A 19,892-nucleotide genomic window follows, 5' to 3' on the forward strand; every position below is an offset into this window, starting at 1 on the left:
GAACCAGGAGTGCCTCTCCGGTAGCAAGGCTGCCTGGCCTGACGGCCGGCATCCCTTCCTGCATGCCTGTTAATTTCCTAACCCTGGATAATGTGCAGCCTGGAGTAAGGAGAAAACATATTCGGTGTCTGATGTGCAGAAAGTTCTTCAGACAGATTTTCCACATGGCTACACGGTCACAGTGCGAAGAGCAACATGTGTTCCTCGTCCCCCATTCAGCATCTGTCACTGTCTCGCTCCTGCCTCCTCACTGCCTTGAATTGGAGCTGCTTATCAGCAGAGCGTCAGAAACCTGTGCTGCCTTCTCTTCCTTGTTTAATCTTTTATTAAGAGCTACATTGTGAGCTTCTGATAGCAGTGTCCTCCACTTCATCATTCATAAATCGGAGGCGACATCAATAACAGGGTGCTCGACGAAATCAAAAGCAGCGTGGGTAACTGCCAATGGAAACATCTTAAATTTTCTACACAATCCGCTGGCATTTCTTGATGCCAGCAGAGCGCCACTGAGCCCCATGATGTGCGTTGGATGGGTAAGAACACAAGGAAGCTGTTCCCCTCCAGTCCTCTCCTAGAGATTGATTACACACAAGGATGTGGAGGCAGAGGCCATCGCCCTGGAACAGCTTGGGTAATTTCAAATGGGCTAAAAGAGCTACCAACCATTTGGTTAAAACATAAATAAATAAAGCATTCCCAACATGCAATGCAAGAGCGGCTGTGGTCCATGAGGGGAACACAGGAGGGGAGGATGTAGATTTCCTGGGGGCTCCTTAGGGTAGCCAGACAGGGCGATGGGAAATGGTCTAGTTCCAAGGAGGAAGAGAAGGGCACGGATGTCCACAGTACACACAGAACGATGTTAAGAGAGTCAAGAAAGTGAGTTTCAGGAGGGAGCCGCTTCTGCTCTCATGATCTTTAGTGATTGTCACGTTATTCCTCTCTTCTTTTGATTGATGTTTTAGTCTGAGCTGTCATTAGTTAAATTAATTTTCTCTCAAAGACAGTGGAATAAGGTCCACAAAGGCAAACCTTGTGAGACCGTAAAAATAGACCATAATTTGGAGGGAATTCAGATGTGTGCCCGGCTCTTGTCATCACAGCAGAAGAACACTTTAATTTGATATGAATTCCTCAAGAGAAACTTTAAATTAACTTAGATTTAGCTGTGTTTCAGGGATAGCAATTCAAAGCAACAAAATAAAATACTATTTGCTGACTCTGGTGTTTCTACGTTCACGCTTCTGTGTGTTCTTTTTTATTTTCTGCTCAGGCTAAATAAATGCCAATATTCACCTTGGAGGACTCATCATAAAGTAACTCCCTCGGGATATAAAAAATATACTTCTCACATCTTCCATCCAAACAGTGTCAGATGAAGTTAAAAGACCTGGTAAATGTGCTAAAAAATCTGCTTATGTGAATTATTCTTTTCCAGGGTTACTGAGCAGCCATCACTGGAACTGTCAGGATGCAGCAAGAAATGCAGGCGGGGCTGGATCTCAAGGGTGGGGCAGGAGAGGAAAGGATGGAGAAAACAGAAACCCAGAAATGTCTCAGCACCAGGGAAGACCTTGGGGACATCTGGTCCAGTTCTCAGAGACAGTGGAGACCTGGCCAAGGTCAGAGCAAGAAGAGACTAGAGCCAGTCTGTGACACCCCCCAACACCTCCTGCCCTCTGGGTCCCCTGCCTGATACCAAAGAGTTTTTAACACGCCTAGATGTGATACTCAACCCTCTGTTTCCCAAACCACCACCTGTACTGACTGCTGTGGTCAGGCTTGGTCTCAGAGGGTTCCTGGGTTGTACCATGAGAGCTGCCCTGTGTTTCCATGCTGAGAATTACTCCTGACAGTAGACTTGCAAGTTTCCTTAATTCACACCCACACATCACCACCATCATCATCACTATCACGATCATCATTGTCACCACCACTATCATAGCTATCTCCATCATCATCACCACTCCTAGACAAGGTATCTGAACTCCACACCACCTCTGAGTAAACTGAGGACACGATGTAACACGGCAATTCAGGATGACAGAGCTGCCAGGGTCCCAGTGCAAACCTGGAGGATCTGGAACCTCTAAAAGCATGTATCATTGAACATGCACAAAAGGCAAGTTGAAAGGCATGGGAGCAGTCAAGAGAAGGCAGCATCTCAACATTCACGAGGGGCTTGAGAGCCAATGAAATCAGGCATCCACCCAACAGCCATTAAGATGAGTTCAAGGGCAGGTTCTATGCGTAATTCTTTTGGCTGTGAGTCTCTTTGTGGTTCACCCTCCAGTGAGAACTATTCTCGATTGTAGAATGCTCTTGACATCTAAATAAGTGGGTCCTTCCAGGTCAGATGCTCAAGTACATCTGGAGTGTCTCATCCAAGTGACTCTGGTCCTCTTGGCTGGTAGCAAGCCAGAAGCTGCAGACACAGGGCTGACATCTTCATGTGACTTACCGCTACTCTGCGATGTCATAATTATGACGCCTAAATTTACCCTGTTTATTTGCAGGCTGGAGGAATGCATGATTGTTTATTTTTATTACAAATATTGATGGTAACTCACAGGCATTTACTTCATTGCCATTTCAAGTGAAATTGCCCATCGTAAAATATCTCCAGAATTTTGATCCTGATTAGCGTCCTGGGCTGGTCCTGGGTGCGATCCTACCATTTGTCTTAATTTTCTTTTGCTCTCCCTAACTGCACACACCACTTCAGGAATATCTGGAATTTTGTTTTAATTGTACAGCTTTCAACTCCACCACATTTCTCTTTGTGTTGAAAGCTTCCCGGTGATTTATCCTCATTATTGTGTAAATAGGTTTCGGCAGTTCTCAGTAAATAAAACAAAGACTGACAGGAGGAGAAGAGGGAATTTGCTTTCCTACCAATTAGAGTAGCCTTAGGCAGTACTTTTAAGAGGAGATAAATCCTGCAAATCACTAAAATGATCCTGTCACATGCACCAAATATTAAAATCGCACAGCGGCACCCTCCATACAGTTTGCTCTGGTTTAATGAGTTGGGGTGGTCCTCGTGGCTAGGGCTGCAGTGCACAGTTGGGGACCCCTCGCTGACAGCAGAGCTCACACCCAACAGCAGCTTCCCAGTCCGTGTGACCAGATGGAAAATCAGAACCCAGCAGAATCTGCAGCTCTCAGCTAAGGAAAGCTCCTAAACTGCCCTGCTGCCCCCATCCCAGACCCCATCAGCAGAGGCAATGCTCCCTGAGGCAGCCCCGCTATTCAGAATCAAACATTCAGCTCTATGCTGGCTGAGCATCCTGTTAAGTTCTTCAACCAGGGAAGCTTCCAGGAAATTGAAGGTAGGTTTACTTAACCTGGTGTTGCTCTGTTTCCAACAATAGCACATCTATTACCTTCCCCTACTGCCAGTTATCTGATGAGACATCAGAGCTCCCAACACCTCATCTAAGATCTATCTCCTTGATTCACATATTTACACAGCTACATCATCCACAGGCAATGTAGCTAGCTTCAGGCCATGACTAAGCTATTTCCCAGCTCAGGATGTGATTTTTGACCAATTCAGTCCACATCCTCCAATGTGGAGAACATTTAACCAGCAGCCTCATCGGTAAGTGACCAATCCAGAGCTCCCAGCCAAGCAAACTCAGGGAACAGGTTAATTTCCCCTATTAATCACCTCTAACTCTAGTGTGTTTTGGCTGGAACCAGGGCCTTTCCTCAGATGGCTATACTGTAGCACTCTACCTGGAGAGACATCTGCAAGGAACCATTTACAATGAAGCTAGAACAACCAACACAGACATTCTCCATGGAACCCCTGTAAAAAGCCCAGGAGTGGACAATCCAACAGGCAGGCTCGTGTCTTGTACTTCCCAATAACCATGCCCTGGTAATGGTGACATTAGGTATATTAAACAATAACTGTTAGCTTGTTGTGATGTCCTTGTGAGTTCTTTATGAGACTGTGACTAACCATAATAGGAAGACCCCACAACCAAAGGCCCCATTAACGCTGCTGCAACAGAACAAGACACATGTTTTCTGAACATGGCAGGTGTGGGGCAGGGCACCAGACCAGCCAGGATGGGGAAGTAGAAAAGCACCCATGCTCCCTGCCCAGCACCCTGGGTAGGCCTACCAGTCTACCCAGCCTCTTGGTCTCTGGATAGTCTAAGGGTCACTGAAAATTCTCCATGGATTCACCATCAAAGTCATTTATATGTGGACTGAAAAATACCAATAAGCCACAGAAGCCACACCACAGCAGAACATGAAGACCTGTGGCTTGGGCAGGACTACCCTTTTGGGAGTCTAAGTTCTTAGCCTCTAACTTCAGCACCACTCCATAAGGTGAATAGCCACTAGTATGAAGACCAATGATGACTGAGGCCTTGCAGTACCTCATGTGACGTGACCTGACACTTTATGGTCAGTTTCCAAAGTAATATTATTTTGTACACGAAAGCTTTTTGGAAGGTCTACGGGCAAATACCCAGAGCACTTGTTTGTTGTGCCTGTGGTTATTTTATTCCAAACACTCTCCTGTCTAGGATTCCATAAGCCATTGTCTTCTAACTTACATTCTGAGAATAAAAAAATAGTTGCAAAGCTGGCATCCCACTTTCATAAGCCCAGGTTAAAGCCCACTAAACAAGGCCAAATCCTGAAGCTCTCTATGGGCGTGCGGGTTGCTGGTAGTTCTTCAGATTGGTGAGAATCTACAAAGTTGGGGTGAATGACATATTGAGCCTGAAGAATGATGAGATTTGTGTGTATGCATGTTCGTGTATATGGAGGTACATACATATGTACGGTACTTGTATGTATGTGTGTGCACAAGTGAACACATGTCTGTGTTCCTGTATGTATGTGTATGTATGTATGTGTATATGTGTATGTATGTGTGTATATGTGTGTATGCATGTATTGTATATGTATGTGTGAATGTGTGTGCGTGTGTGTATGTGTATATGTGTGTATGTGTATGTATATGTATATGTGTATGTCTGTGTGTATGCGTGTCTGTGCACGTGTGTGTGCGCATGTGTGTGTGTGTGTGTATGTGTGTGTGTATGTGTGTGTGTGTATGCATGCGTGCATGCATAGACCAGAGGACAACCTTGGGTATTCAGGTATAGGTATCATTCTCAGGCTGCATTCATCTTCTCTTGAGACAGGAAGTTTCACCTACCAGAGGCTCACCAAATAAGTGCATCAGGCTGGCCATCAAGCTTCGGGTCTGCCTTTCTCAGACTGCCCTGAGTACATGTCCACACCACCACATCCAGCTTTTTTATCTGGTTTCTGGGGCTCCAACTCAGACCCTCAAGGTATTTTCCAGCTGAGCTAGACTGTTAGTCTAGAATGTGATCTCTGACCAAGCCAGTCCTCATTCTCAAAAGTACTCTGAGAGGCACAAACTGCTCCAGAGAGCCCATGGGTATCAAGAGGACCTAAGAGCACAGTTTAGTGAGACCCTAACTGCTGTAACCACAGTGTAGAGACACAGATATTACTGCTAGGAGTGGACATTGATTAAGAATCAGCAAGTTGGGCTGGAGAGATGGCTCAGCTGTTAAAGGCTAGGCTCACAACCAAAAATATAAGAATCAGCAAGTTGACCAGCCACTAAGCTTTCTGCTTCTTCCACACCCAAACCCTGTACACAACTCAAAAGGCTGCCCTGATCCATACCTCAACTGAAGCCTCCCTTAGCTGGGGAAGGATACCCTAGTACCTGCTGTTGAATTTATGTCCTCCTACCTAGAATGTCCATCCCTCACTCATACTCAAGGGTACACAAGCTCCTTATTTTCAAAGCCAGGGACCTCCCACCCACAGGGTCTCTGCTGTATTCCCAAATCACCCCACAGTCACTTTACCAAGTCTTTCGGCCTGTATTATATTCAATCTTTCTCTCACATCCTTCCAGACACACTAAGAGAAATAAGGGTCACAGAGCCAGAGATGGGTGGGTGGAAAGACAGATGGACAAATGCAAGTGTCTGCAGCTACACTTCATTTAATATGTGGCGTGGACACAGACCTGCTCCGCCCTCCATCATCCACCCATCCTCCACAGCTGCAGCTCTACCCTGACCACCTTAACTCAAACTAATAGATTTTCAATAAATGTTTCTTGAATGAATAAATGAATGTAAAATTAGTTATTCCTGAAGAAATAGAAGCGGCTCCTTAAGTAGCTCCCTATATTGCAAATGCAAATTTTCATTGAGTAGGGAACAGACTACAAGTTTATAATAATGAGATATTTCTGAAACAAAGCCAAATTCATCCATAAAATAAGGATCCAACCACCATAAATATGAGAGAAACAAAAATGGGGAAATCATGCCTTTCTGGGCGAATTCAGTCCACACAAAAACATGTTCTTTGAGTTGAGGGAACTACAGACTCCAGGCCTTATGCCCATCACTTAGGACTTCTCTTTGCTTGTCCTTAGCCTTGGGGCTAGAGACCTTATGGGAAGTGTAGTTCTGCTTTAGCTTCAAGGGCATCCAGAGGGCCCCTCAAGAGCATTACCCAACATGGCAGCCCCAAGCCACAGGTAGCACTGGAGACATGAAAGCTGGGAGGGTTCAAGACACAGCAAACTGCAAAACTCAGTAAACAGAAGAAAGCTGAGAAGATCTCAATAGATGTTTTTAATGACAGTTTCATATTAATATATTTGGGCCATGTTTGTTCTTTCTAGAATTTCTGTCTTCGGTGTACAGCGTGGCTTTAACTGAATGTTACTGTTGAATATTTTCTTCTTATAGAAGAGACCATGTCCTTTTGTATGACATGTTTTAATAAATGTTACCTGTCCATTTTTTAAAAAAATGTGTGTGTGTGTGTGTGTGTGTGTGTGTGTGTGTGTGTGTGTGTGTGTTTGGACCACATGAAGCTCAATTAAAATATTATTAAAATGAATTCCATTTGTTTATATTATTTTCTTAGTGCAGCTGTATCTATGGCTTACATTGATATTCTCTGTCCATTGGCCAATGCCAGGCTAGAGAGTGACCAGGTTGCTCCACAGGGCAGCCCTTGACCTGATCTCACCCTACCAAACAGACAACATGGATGAGCATCGACTCAGCCCTCACATGCCACCTCACAGAATTCTGGACCCACCCCTCCTGCTGACCCACAGGGAAGACCATACTGCTCAGTGAGACCCCAGGCATAAGCTTCTCCAGGGAGGCGGGGAGGAGGGCAGGCCCTAGACATCCTAGGGTTGATTCCAGCCACATCCAATGCAGTCACCTCCCTCCTCAGGCCGCCTTAGTGGGTTGGGCCCCTGAGGCGATATTTGTTTCATTAATGCGATGCTCAGACACTCCAACACTGCTTCACATTCCACAGTGATTCCAAAAGTGATTTCCACAATATGATTTACATACTAGCCGAGTGTAAATTTAGAATAATTTGGCCTGAATGATCTTTACTAGAATAGATGGCCACAAGGAAAGAATGGTGAATAAAGCAGCCTTACTCAGAATCTAAGCAATTTGCTGGCAAACACAAGCAGCATTTCCCCAGATTATAATTTACACTGTATTAACTGTCAAGAGCGCTTTTGAGAAATATAGATAACAATTCAGACGCAATCGATAGGGAGTGACAGTTGATTTTAAAGCTTAATGCAAGACAAGAAAGAAATGACTGGGGCATCGGCTCTGGAAGAATAAATTTGTTTTGTATTTGATTTTTGTGTTAAATTTATTACTGCCAAGAAGAGCTCTCTTTCAATAATATTAAGAACAAGATTGTGAAATTGCAACATGTTCGTCTCCTACAGTTTCACAGCATTTCCAATACAGAATGATGTCCCTGCTCAGTACCATGTACAGATCCCTTTAAACTGCCCCAGATCCCTCTAAGTTGGTGTTTCCGCCCCCACAAGGCTCTCTTCTTACTCCTTTAGGGTAGCTGGAGACTTGGTGTGAGCTAGCCAGGTGGATCCTCTCCCAGGAGCTGTTGAATCTGTCCTGGAGCCTGGCATGGGTCCCTAGTCTTCCCCGGGCTCAGCTACAGGCTCATGGCTGGACAGGACACACAGTACATTGTTGCTGAGACTTGAGTGGGAGTTGAGCAAAGGCAAAATGTGAACCAACATCAGACTCCAAACAGACAGTTTGATTGAGGAGGGGGAGGCTGGTATATCCTTGCCACAGTTACTGGAGCTTTTTCAATTCTGTCAACATGTCTAGTGTATATAATCTTAGGGTTTGATGTTACTCTCATGCCATACCATGAGAAACTTGACAAATACCAGGGAAACGGAATTTCCCTTCTAGCCCAGCTCTATTACGCCTCCACTTCTCTGCTGTGGCGGGGGTGCCATTCACAGCCCTATGCTCTCAAAAACCCACCAGCGCGGCCAGAAATGAAATGATGGGAGTTGCTACAGTTCAAACTTATCCATACCTCTCACTTATGACATGATTGATTTTCCTTCAGCATGCTCAAATACGAGATTGTCTCCTTTCTTTTTTCAGTGTGGAAACAGCTAATGTATACAGCCTTGGCCTGCCACGGAAGGGGAAGCCGTTGACATGTAGAAGAACAACTGAAATGAATACGGATGAAATTTGAAAGTGCAATTTTCCATCTGTCAATCACCTTTCAAAGGGACCCGTTAACCACAAATCGGGAGACCCTTGGCGAGGGCGTCCCCATTGGTGATGCTCCACGCAACAGACCCTTTGGCCTCATTAATCAAGATATTAGCTGCTGATCAAGTTTTGCACAGGTACTCTACACCAACTCCAGGTACTCAGGGGTGTTTGATTACGTCCCTCAAGGTGCTATTGGTAATTTATATTAAGAATGAAAACAAATGGCCTCCTCTTAACCAGAATTTGATTAGGTGATGACAAAATCCATTTCTCCTGCTCTGGTGATGGCACAGCATGAATCCCCACCCTGAGTAGCTTTAGAAGACAATGTGAGGTACCTCCTGCATCAATAATAGATGGTCACCCCAACCCTTCCCAGCCACAGCACCAAGACACCTCGAAATACAGCCAATTAAGGTTTATTTAATTATTAAGGTTGAATAAATAACAGCGAAACATGTTAAAAATCTTTCAGTTTCAGTCAATCATAATAAAAAATTAATGAGACTGGATAGAGAGCCATAAAAACTGATAGACTGCGATCGTGAATTATAAATTGGTATTGATTTTTTCCTTTGCAATAACACTCTCAGGTAATCGTACGTTGTCACATGTAAAGTGCACTTTTCTGGTTGAGACTAATATTAACTATCAAATATAGATGAGACGGAGGCATTTATGACACTTCAGATTTCACAAACAAAAAGCAAAAAATACAATTTGTGGAGTAACAGCAGTGCTGAACAGAGAATCCTAGGGCGTTTATGGGAGCTAGCCGGGACCCCACTGAGCCGTGAATTCATAAGACACAGTTACCTTATTCTTTTCCTGTCATTTCTTCTCTGATATGTTACCTTGTTAGTATCACTAAGAAAAACATAAATATTTTTTATTATTTGTGAGGCTCATCCTGTCTTGCTTAATAGACAGGCCACATGGAGTTAAAGCCATATTATATGACCTGGTGCAGAAGTGATCATTCAGAAACCCAAAGCACATATTTTACACCGCCTGGCTTTATTAATTCTAAGCCCCCAAGAAATAGCGGGCGGATTTTCTAGCTTTCTGTTTATTGAAGTAACATGGAAACAAATAAGACATTTCCCTAGGCTAGCTCAGATAAAGTGGACAATTACTATTGGCATTCCACATGTAAATATTTAACACTTCACAGCTAGTTTGCACCTAAATACCCATTAGATGTAGCTACAAGCCTAGACACCATCTCCCAGCAGAGTGACATGGGCCGTCCTGGGCAATGGTTATCAGATTAGGACCCACACAAATCTTGTTCTAAACAGTGCTAGAAGGAGTCTCAACCAGGAGAGGGGATGTGCCTGAATGGGCGATTTCCTTGAGTGACACAAACAAACTCTACCAAGAAAACTCAGGCAAAGCTACCACTACCACTAGCCAACCCTTCACTGCAGCTCCTCGGTTGCCTGGATCAGCTCTTTCATTTGCAAAGAGACACAGGATAGATAATGTAGGAATGGACAGCTTCGGACCCATATGCCAGCCCAAGTTCTGCTCATGCCCACCTGGAATACTCTTAAGTCTTGAATAAGCTCCAAGACACATGAGATCACCATTCTTGTAGGCTGGAAGCACAGTGGTTTACAACCAATACATGTGACCCACAAGGCAACTCCTTGCAGATTCCAGGCAATGTAAGGGTTTCTTTAAGTAATTCTCCTTCAAGACAAACTAGAGATATATGTTTAATACATAAAATAGAGGCAGATTTAAAAACACAGCTGCTACCCACCCACTCTGATCTTACAGACAGATGGTTAAGATTTTCTTTCTAAATTAAAAGTTTCTCTGTTCCTTTGTGGGCTCGTGGAACTAGGAAATGAATGGGCCGGTGTTGCTTCTCCTAGAGGGAAATTTTTCAGCCCCTGACCTTCCCAGGACTGGGAAACACTAGTGCCTGGAACCTGTGTACCTTCCCACAGATGTCCTAGTTGTTAAGGCCAGACATCAGGGCTGGGCCCTATGCACCAGTCTCTCTGTTAGAAAGCAAGCCCCACACCCAGCAGCAGAGAGATCCCAGCCTCCCACCTAACTGCAGGAGATTCACACTGGCAGGTCATCCTTGTCCTCCTCAGGGTGTACACACCAGGGATCACTGAAAGCCTGTGAGCACTTCTCAGCAACCCTCTTTGCCTCTTCTGGAAACTCCCACTCTGCTCCCACCTCTGGATTCTGGTAAAACGGCACAGCCCTGAGAGGACAGGGTGCCTAGGGGCAGCACCCACTGAGTGGGGTACATGATTCTCATTTATCTGGCCTAGGAAGGCCTGCTGCTGAAGCAGTAGCCAACCCTAAAACCCAGCCCAAGAATAACCATGCAAACTCTGAGGTCTAGCCTGGAAAGCATGACACTGAGTATAGCCCAGGCTGGCTGATGGCCAAACAGAGCTGGGCACACTGGGCACTTATTGATACCCTCTCCAACTCTGCTAGCCCCTGCACCAGCTGGTGACCCTCCAAGCCACACTATAGGGTATCAGGGACTGCAGGTCCTACAAGACCCAAAGCACCCACCCCTGGGCTCACAGCCTCAGAGCCCAGCTCCCAGCCCTTTCCTCACAGCACTGACCTCTGCTCTCTGGAAACAATTACTCCTGGAAGGCCTGTCAATATCATTATTTTTACAAGAAATCAATACGCCTCACAAAGTTAATGGGGGATTCAGGCAGGGAGCATTTACCTCCTCACTGTCAGGGCTCCGGCTCTGCTCAGCGCCGATGACAGATCCGCCAGCACCAGCAGACAGTGAACAAGCACGGAGGAGCCAGCGCGGCAGGCAGGCGTGGAGGCCGGCATCGGTATGTGCTAATGAGCCGCCCGGGGCTGGGCCACGTGGGCCATAGGGCCAGGGGCCACGCGGGCAGACACCCCAGCACTCTGCCCAAATGAGACCTGGGTTCCCTCTGCCCAGGCAATCTGAGCCTTCAACTGCTTGACACGGTTTCCTTATGCACACACAAGCAGACCTTATGGTGTTCATCTCCTTAAACCAGTGCAGAGCTAGCCTAGCAGAAGAATGCTGCAGCCTCCCTTTCCTTAAATGAAAAGGGTTGCTTCTGCCTACCCCACACTCATCACACACTTACAGAGTACACAAGTAAAATGAAATGTAATCACATATATGTGCATGCACATATACAAATGCATTCAAACATATCGGATCACAAATAACTCAAAAAATAGCGGCACTGATGACCCTAAAGTTCAGATCAGAAGGAGCTATAAAAACCCTTTTCCTAGTCAGTCAGTGGTGGCACACGCCTTTAATCCCACTCTGGAAGAGGCAGAGGAAGGGGGATCTCTGTGAGTTTGAGGCCAGCCTGGTCTACAGAGTGATTTCCAGCACCACCAGTCTGTTATATAGAACACCCCAGTCTCAAACAACAACAAAACAAAAAACCAAAAGCCTCCTCCCAACAGCAATTGAGCAGATACATACCAAATATCAATGAAAAATTTCTTCAAGCATCAAAGTCAGACCCTGTTTTCCTCACCAACCTTTGAGATTGCTCACTTTATCTCTGCTTCCTGTGAACCCTCAGTTGCCCCTGACAGAACTTTGCCTCTGCCTTCCCCAAGCCAGACACAACTAAATTAGAAATCAAAATTATAAACTTATCCAAGACATAGGACTTCAGTGTGTTTCATTGAAACTAACATTCCAACCCCACCCCACCCCCACAAACACACACACCAGCAAAAAAAAATATCCTTCCCAGGCCCCCAGGGTTTTTGCTTGGCAGCAGTCCTGTCTGCTAGCTCCGCCCTATGTTGCCACATGATCCAAAGGGAAGGTTTCCCAGTGTATACTTAACTGCTGCAGCTCAGCACATCCACTCCTGGGGTCCACAGCCCAGCCAGGCTGCAGCCAAGGCTGCTAACCGAATGAATTCACCCACACAGAACTCAACTGCAGACTCCGGGCCCCAAGACAGCCACTATCATATCATCCACTGCCCACTCCTCAAGATCCCACAACTGCATTCTAGGTCACTCTTCAGGGCACGAGAAAGCAGAGTCAAGCCTATACAGCAGAAACTTCCTTTGCTAGCACCAATTATTGCAGCACCATGGACCTAAGAGGTCTCCAACTACAGGGTAAAGAAGGGTGGGGACAACCTAGAGACCATAACTTCAGAGCACTAGATGAAGTCAGAGGGACATTCCCAAGGTTCTAACCGGAAGACAGCCTCGGGAAACCAGCAGGAAGGAAGCTACAAACCCTACCTACTGCCCAGCATCTTCCTGATCCTGTACTTGACTTACCCAGCAGGTATTTAACTGGGTCCTCTCACTCCAGTCCTGCCTCCACTGCCCTCCCAAAATTGTCTCCAGTCAATTTCTTCTTCCACTAATATCCATTCAATACCCCTGTTACCTAGGACCCCCACCCAAATTTAGGGATTAAGTCAGCAAGGTCATGAGAAAAAAGTGCTGGCATCTATAGCTGCTCCAATCTCCACGAAAGAAATGGAGAGTCTAGGGGCTGAGCTCACTGCAAGGGTCAGGAGGGATGGTTGGCAAGTTTCATTGACAGACCATATCTGCCCAAGTCCTTCATAGCAAAGAGAACAAATAGGATCTAGGATCCCATGATGGAGTGGAAGGAAACAGAGGCCATACCTAGCTCCTACATCAAACATAGGACAATGGAACCCAAGCCTAAAAGTCCTGCACCCAGCTCACAGAGATGGCAGGCAAGGTGTAAGGGGAACTTTGCCAGCAAACAAAAAGAGCTGGATTTCAAAACTAGCTTTTCCATCATGTCAAGCAAATGCTCAATTTGGGACCAGTGGGTTTTTTTGTTTGTTTGTTTGTTTGTTTGTTTGTTTGTTTGTTTTTTTAGCCTGCTGCTCCTAGAGAAGCCTAGAATATAAGACAGCCCCACCAAAGAAGCAGATCACTGTTCTTCTAAGAGTAGCCCCTGGCCCAGCAAAGCAATAAGCTCAGCACACACAGGGGATATGTGTCTTCCACATGAATGGATGAATAAATAATGAGGGCTCTCACCAGGTGTGGGGGAGATCTGGTCTGCTGCTCAAAAAGCCCACCACATGGTAAGCCGATGAGGGGCAGACACCAAGCATCTCGACTCCTCCGGGTTTTACATACCCAGTACTTTGCTCTCTATTCCTAGGCTCCAGCATGGAGGGAAACCCGGGCCTTGATGGGAGGATGTGCCTGCTCCCATCCCTGAGGAAATCTCTGAAACTCAGTCTCCCTGCTATCAACAGCCTGGAATTTACACTGGTCCTTCACCACTACCAGGCTCTTCACAGCTTTTCAGTACCTTAATGCAAACCATATGCAGAGCTCCCTCCTCCACCCAGGCTCCAACAGCTGCCTTCTGATTGGCTCCTGCAGGATGGGAAACCAGGGTCTCAGAGGGGAAAAAACAACAAACAGATCTCTTGTCTAAGGAGCAGAACTCAAAACATTTCTCATGTATTCTAGGCTTCTCTAGGAGCAGCGGGCTGTTTAAAAAAAAAAAAAAATACCTGGCCCAAATTGAGCATTTGCTTGACATGATGGAAAAGCTAGTGCTGTTTTCTGTTATATTGCCCCTATTCTACATCGACAAGAATATATTTTTCCCTGTTCCCAGCTGATTTCACAGTAGTGAACTCCGTTTATGAATTATCTGACACATTTCTTGCAATTCTTCTGACAACAGTGCTCAGTGGAAATTTCAAGGCCCCTCTCTTCTGACAAGTAGAAATATCAATATTTGAATAAATTGTGGATTTTAAACTTCTCACTCTGATGCGCCACGGCGAGGAAGACTGAATTCTTCTTTTACCGGGTCTAATCCCCCTGAGCCTCAGGAAGAAATCTGTACGCAGCGTTTCATTACAAGAGAGCAGTACTGAGTGACATTTGAAACACACATCTAAGTCGTCCTGATGAAGTTTACTCCCATCCAACAACAAATAGCAGCTGGTACGATTCCCACTTCTTGGGCAGAGACACAGGCTTGGTGTCGGAACGAAAAGAGCCGAAATGTGGGTCTGCAAATTGACAGGCCAATCTTTAAACAAATGTGTTTCTTTTGGGGGGGAGAAAACAGCTTTGTTTGAGCTAAGCATTTTTCTTTTGCCTGACAGAAACATTCTGGGCCTGATTAGAAGGCCCTTGTTAGGGTCCGTCTCAGACACTGTGACTCCACGTTTTAACAAGCATGCAAAGAAAGCAATGCAAAGATAACAAAACATTGTCATTACCATCTCCGGTGACTCCTTGTGTGCCTTTTAACACTTGCACACACTGGCAGCTCACACACAGTTGCATGCTTGATGCAGGGCCTAGCACTGGCTCTAGATGTCTCTACATGGGACTTTGCGGGACAGCAGCATGGAGGGACCAGAGTGAGCATGTACCCTTAATCGCCTCCTCTTCCTCTCTTGCATGAATAAATATGCAGCTTATGACTGCAGCCATATCTGTTCTTAAGCAATGTGATGGATGAGATGGATAGTCTAGCATTTCCCAGGGAACAGCCAGCAGGGCTGCCACGGCTAACCCTGCCCTGATAACAGGGACCTCCTGCACCTAAGGAGCTGCAGTTTCCTGAGATGGATCCTTCATAAAGACAAGCAGCATCATAAAAGCCAGAGAGAACCCCAAGGCATGCTGGGAATGCAGGTTGCCACCTGTGGAAAGTGGGGGTTTGGTGGTCTGTGGGTGGGGTGCTCTGAGTAGGGACAGCACAAAATGGATAAATCTGGGTCTCTAAGTAGCTGCTGCTTGAAGACTCAGTCTCCTCACCTGTGTAAGAGCATGAGCATGGTCAGCTTTCAGGACACAGCCCTGGGCCTATCCAAGGTGGACAACAAAGCTCTGAGCCATCTGTTCCTCCAATCCTAGACTCTCTGAAATGCGAACCTTTGGAGCTTCCAGACAAGCCCCACAGACACACAGACACACAGCCCTACAGACACACAGACACACAGCCCTACAGACACACAGACACACAGCCACACAGTCACACACCTACACACTCTTCCACTGAATGCCATGCCTTAAGCTTACTTCTGGTCTATATGGAAAGGGCACCATGGAAATGCCACCAGAAAATTGTGGGTCATTGATAGTGACTTCCCATCTGGTATAAAGAGAGGAGAAGGAGGCATTGCCATTCACAAACTCACAGCCTATCTCAGCATTCCTTGGAGAGCTCAGAGTCCAAAGATCCGCACATGAAAATCTATGATGAGGTAAAGACTCCTGAAGGCAGGCAGGATCACTGCTTGCCCTGCCTGTGAAAGAGACTGAGGCAGACAGAATCTTAGCTATTCTGTACAGTGACATCTGATGCTCCCTTGGCCGAGCAGTGCTGCTTGAGGACGTGGTATCTTCCAGGAAGATGACCCCCAGGACAGCATCCTAATGACTAGACTGGACAGAGGAAAAAGTAGACACAGGCCAGTCTCCCTGATGGCAACTTGCCTCCAATGTGCTTTCTCAAAGGCTAGACAACATTATGGCACTGCACAGTGAAAGCCAGAACTCAAGGATCAGAAGTCAGGAATGGAGTAAGAGTGACGAAATCATGGTCTCCAGCCACACCTGATAGGGTCAACACTGTCTCCTGGGCACAAAGATGGGATCACCCCAAAAGGAAGTCAACCTTTTCTCCTCCAAAGGCTTCAAATGAGGCATCCCTTCTTCGAAGCCCTGCGGTGAGGACTCGGCCAATACTGTCCATCTAAGCACACATTTTCCAAGGAGGCCCCTGCAAGCATGACCAACCCTGATCTCTGACCATAAGGCATCAGGCTCCCTAGAGCCTGCCCCACCAAAGAGATGACACACGGGGAGAGGTAGGATCAGTGATCAAGGAAAAGCCCAGAGTCACCCAGCCATCTTTTCCGATCTGGAAAGGCCAGCACCTGACTCTGGAAATGTGAGGGGCAAAGAAAATAGTTCGGGGCTGAATTGAGGACTCATCTATTACCAGTGAAGTGGGTCTAGCATTTCCAGGCTATTAGGTGGAGCTCCTGACAAAAGCTTCTGGAATGAGCCTGCTGAACCATGGCTTTGCTGTTCTTCAGTCACCTGCAGAGATCAAGTGTCTATCCCAGGACAGAGCAGCCTCACCAGCAGCACCAAGACAAAGGAAGGGAGGAGAAGGAGACGGAGGAGAAGGAGAAAGAGGAGGAGGAGGAGAAGGAAGAAGCAGAGAAGGAGGAGGAGGAGAAGAAGAAGAGGGATAAGAGGGATATTTTCCCAGCTGCCCAACAGTAATGGGATGTCTGTTATGTGAAGAAGTCTACCAAAGGGGCTAGGACAAGAGGGCCTAGGACTTAAGGGTCCAGGGATTGGGACCTGTGGAGCAGGGAACGCTAAAACATATGTAGAGATGAGGAAAAGCCCAATTCTCAAAGCCACTGTTATTCACAAGTAAGGAACATATACAGCAATGAGAGAGAGAGAGAGAGAGAGAGAGAGAGAGAGAGAGAGAGAGAGAGAGAGAGAGAACGCACATGGTAACCAAGAAGAGACAAGTGGAACTAGGAAGTCAGTTGGGGAGCCCGTTTGTCCGGGTGCGACATTCCGTGAAGTTTGTTCTAACGAGCAAGAGCCCAGACATCCATGCTGGGAGCACACGGCAGCTGAGAGAGTAGAAAAGCTGTGCCCACAGATGGCCGAGCATTTGGAGAGAAGCACAATATTTTATCTAAATACCCAAATACAAACACACGATGGCCCGACACCACATACAACCACCTGAAAGTGCTGGCAGCAGCTTGCTCCATTCCAGCCTAGTCTACAAATGTATAAAGATGAGACGGGACCTGGAAGGATGGTAGCTTCCTCCCTCTGGGGATCTGGCACCTGGGGTGAGCAGAGGCAGATGGTCGCCAGGGAAGCAGGAGAAGGGGGTTAATTCCTTATTCTACACAGCTACTTCAAATTGAGAATTCAGCATAATATGTGCAGAATAAACTTTTAAAATATCATCCCATTTTTCAGATGTAGTAGGTAAAACTTGAGGTGGGATGGAGGGGGCACAAGGGACCTTATATAAAGGGCTGGAGTGATACCCCTGGGGCTAGTCCAGGGCAGGAAGCACAGACTGGTCCTCTCTAATTTCCATGCTTGGGAAAGCCAAGGCCAAGAGCAGTGTGAGGTATACAGCACAAACAAATGCCCAGGCTGAAAGGATACCCAACCCCCTGCACCTTGCTTAGCTCAGGGCCAGCCCCTTTCCCTGGGGCAGCCTCAGGCTCTTTATCTTTGAAGTAGAAATGATGATCTTCTTTCTGCCCAGCTCCTACATTCCATAAACACTAAACACAGCACATACACTCGAAGGAAATGCATTCAGCAAGCACTAAATATAGCAACACATAGGAAATGCATTCCCACCCTACCCTCCAGTCTGCCCTGTGTATGGTATGGTTTTTGGAAACAAATTGCAGGCTGTGATGTGACTCCATGATGGAAAACTTGCCTAGCATGTGTGAGGTCCTTGGTTCAATTCCTATCACTGGGGAGTAAAACCACAAATCTGAGAAGCCCTCTGCTACCTTATTAAGAATCTTGTGTGTCCTGCATTGTTCTAGAACAGAGAACAGTTGTTCAATGGGATATACATGAGGTGACTTGGAGGAACAGCAACAGTATGGTAGCTCAAGTCATCCTGGCTCAGGGGCTAGCAGGGACAGCCACAGTCAGAAGAGGCTGGACACAGAGGCACCACCCCAAACCTAAGGCAAAGCTCAAGGAGTGACCACTGTAAGGTTCAACAGTGTGCTGATAGGATCCAGACAGAGAGCAACACAGCCCAAGCCCTTCTTAGCAGCAAGGCAAGCAAGGGACCCAGGGTGGAACTAGCTGCCACCTCGGGGAAGTACAGCATCCCTATCCAGGAAAAGAGTCAGGGCCTGGTGACCTTAGATTCACATCCAGGCCTAAGCTTCTGAATTGTTAGCTGGGGAAAGAAAACTTGACATTCCAGAAGAAACAAGGCTACACTACCAAGTAAAATTGATTCGTGAAGACCCCAAGAACAAAATCACAGCTTTCTATCAATTTAATATGGGAAATATAACAAGTATGGAGAAGTAGAAGCACGCAGATTTCCATGAGTTCAAGGCCAGCCTAGTCTACAAAGAGAGTTCCAGGCCAGCCAGAGCTATACACAGTCAGACTCTAATTCAAAACCAAAAAGAAGCACACAAACAAGACCCAAAGTGGGGCACGCAGAACTGGAGCACTTCATACGACACTTAGTTAATGCAGAACCAAATGTCACTAAACAACAACAAATGGGCTCGGGAGGCAGCTCCATCAGTCAAGCCATTGTAGGGTCAGAGTTTGGTCTCCAGAGCCCACATTAAAAAGCCAACCATGGTGGTATGCTTGTGTTCTCAGCAAACAGATGAGCGGAACCCTCAGGTTCACTGGACAGCGGGGTGAGCCTAGTAGATATGCTCCAGGCCCAAGAGAGATGCTGTCTCAAAGGCAATGTGGGCAGAATTTCTGAGGAACAATCCTGAAGTTGTTCTCGGTTCTACATGCCTCTGTATACACACACCCACACACACACACACACACAGAGAGAGAGAGAGAGAGAGAGAGAGAGAGAGAGAGAGAGTTAACAACTAAATTTACAATAAAGAAGACAAGCCTGGCTGAGATGGTCTGAGTTACAAATGTGGTTTTACTACAGGATCTGTTTCAGCATGTTCTCAGAGAGTACTCAAATGTATATAATCTGGAGTCTGTGAGACCCCCTGAGTGTTCTGGGAGTCCAGTGCTGTTGAGATAACAACCCAAGCAGCCAGTCTGGGTGGATCGCAAAGGCAGCTCCTATGCCAAGCATCTCTATTTCCTGCTTTCCATTCCCAGCCCACCAGGGACCAGGAGCCATCAGAGGAAGGACCTGGTCATACAGCAGAATGGACGCACTTGGTCTTCAAGCTCCCACGACACCCTGGGGCCTGGAGACTTGGGGTTTCCCCATTCACAGATTCTGAGACCCCAGGGTAGAACTATATTTTAGAGAGAAACTGGCACAGATTTCTCAAGCAATATTGTTTCAGCTTACGCTCTCCAAAGATCCAGTTTGGGTCCAGAGGCTCGAGACTTGATTCCCTCCTTCTATGTACCCTAAATAATCTTCAAGACAAAACCAGGCTAGAGGAGAAGTCAAGTTTTCATAAAGCCTGTGATCTATTCTAGCATTAAGAAATATCTAAGGGGGAAAAAATAAGAGCTAGAGAATGG

At 46.4% G+C, this 19,892-nt stretch overlaps 1 protein-coding gene across 10 annotated transcripts in view; it reads right to left on the reverse strand.

The window, feature by feature from the left end:
• The window catches only part of Ebf3 (EBF transcription factor 3), a 116,639-nt gene that overhangs the window by 58,470 nt on the left and 38,277 nt on the right, over positions 1–19,892 (reverse strand). The window contains exon 1 of one of the 10 annotated variants that reach the window (XM_051193235.1): positions 11,341–11,558. The exons of the other annotated variants lie outside the window; for them this stretch is intronic. Within the exon in view, the coding sequence (XP_051049192.1) occupies positions 11,341–11,456 (116 nt within the window). The 5' untranslated portion in view covers positions 11,457–11,558. Of the gene's footprint in view, positions 1–11,340; positions 11,559–19,892 lie in introns of those variants that run through there. 10 annotated transcript variants of the gene reach the window in all.

Source organism: Phodopus roborovskii, unplaced genomic scaffold, assembly GCF_943737965.1.
Source record: "Phodopus roborovskii unplaced genomic scaffold, PHOROB, whole genome shotgun sequence".
Classification (NCBI taxonomy): Eukaryota; Metazoa; Chordata; class Mammalia; order Rodentia; family Cricetidae; genus Phodopus; species Phodopus roborovskii.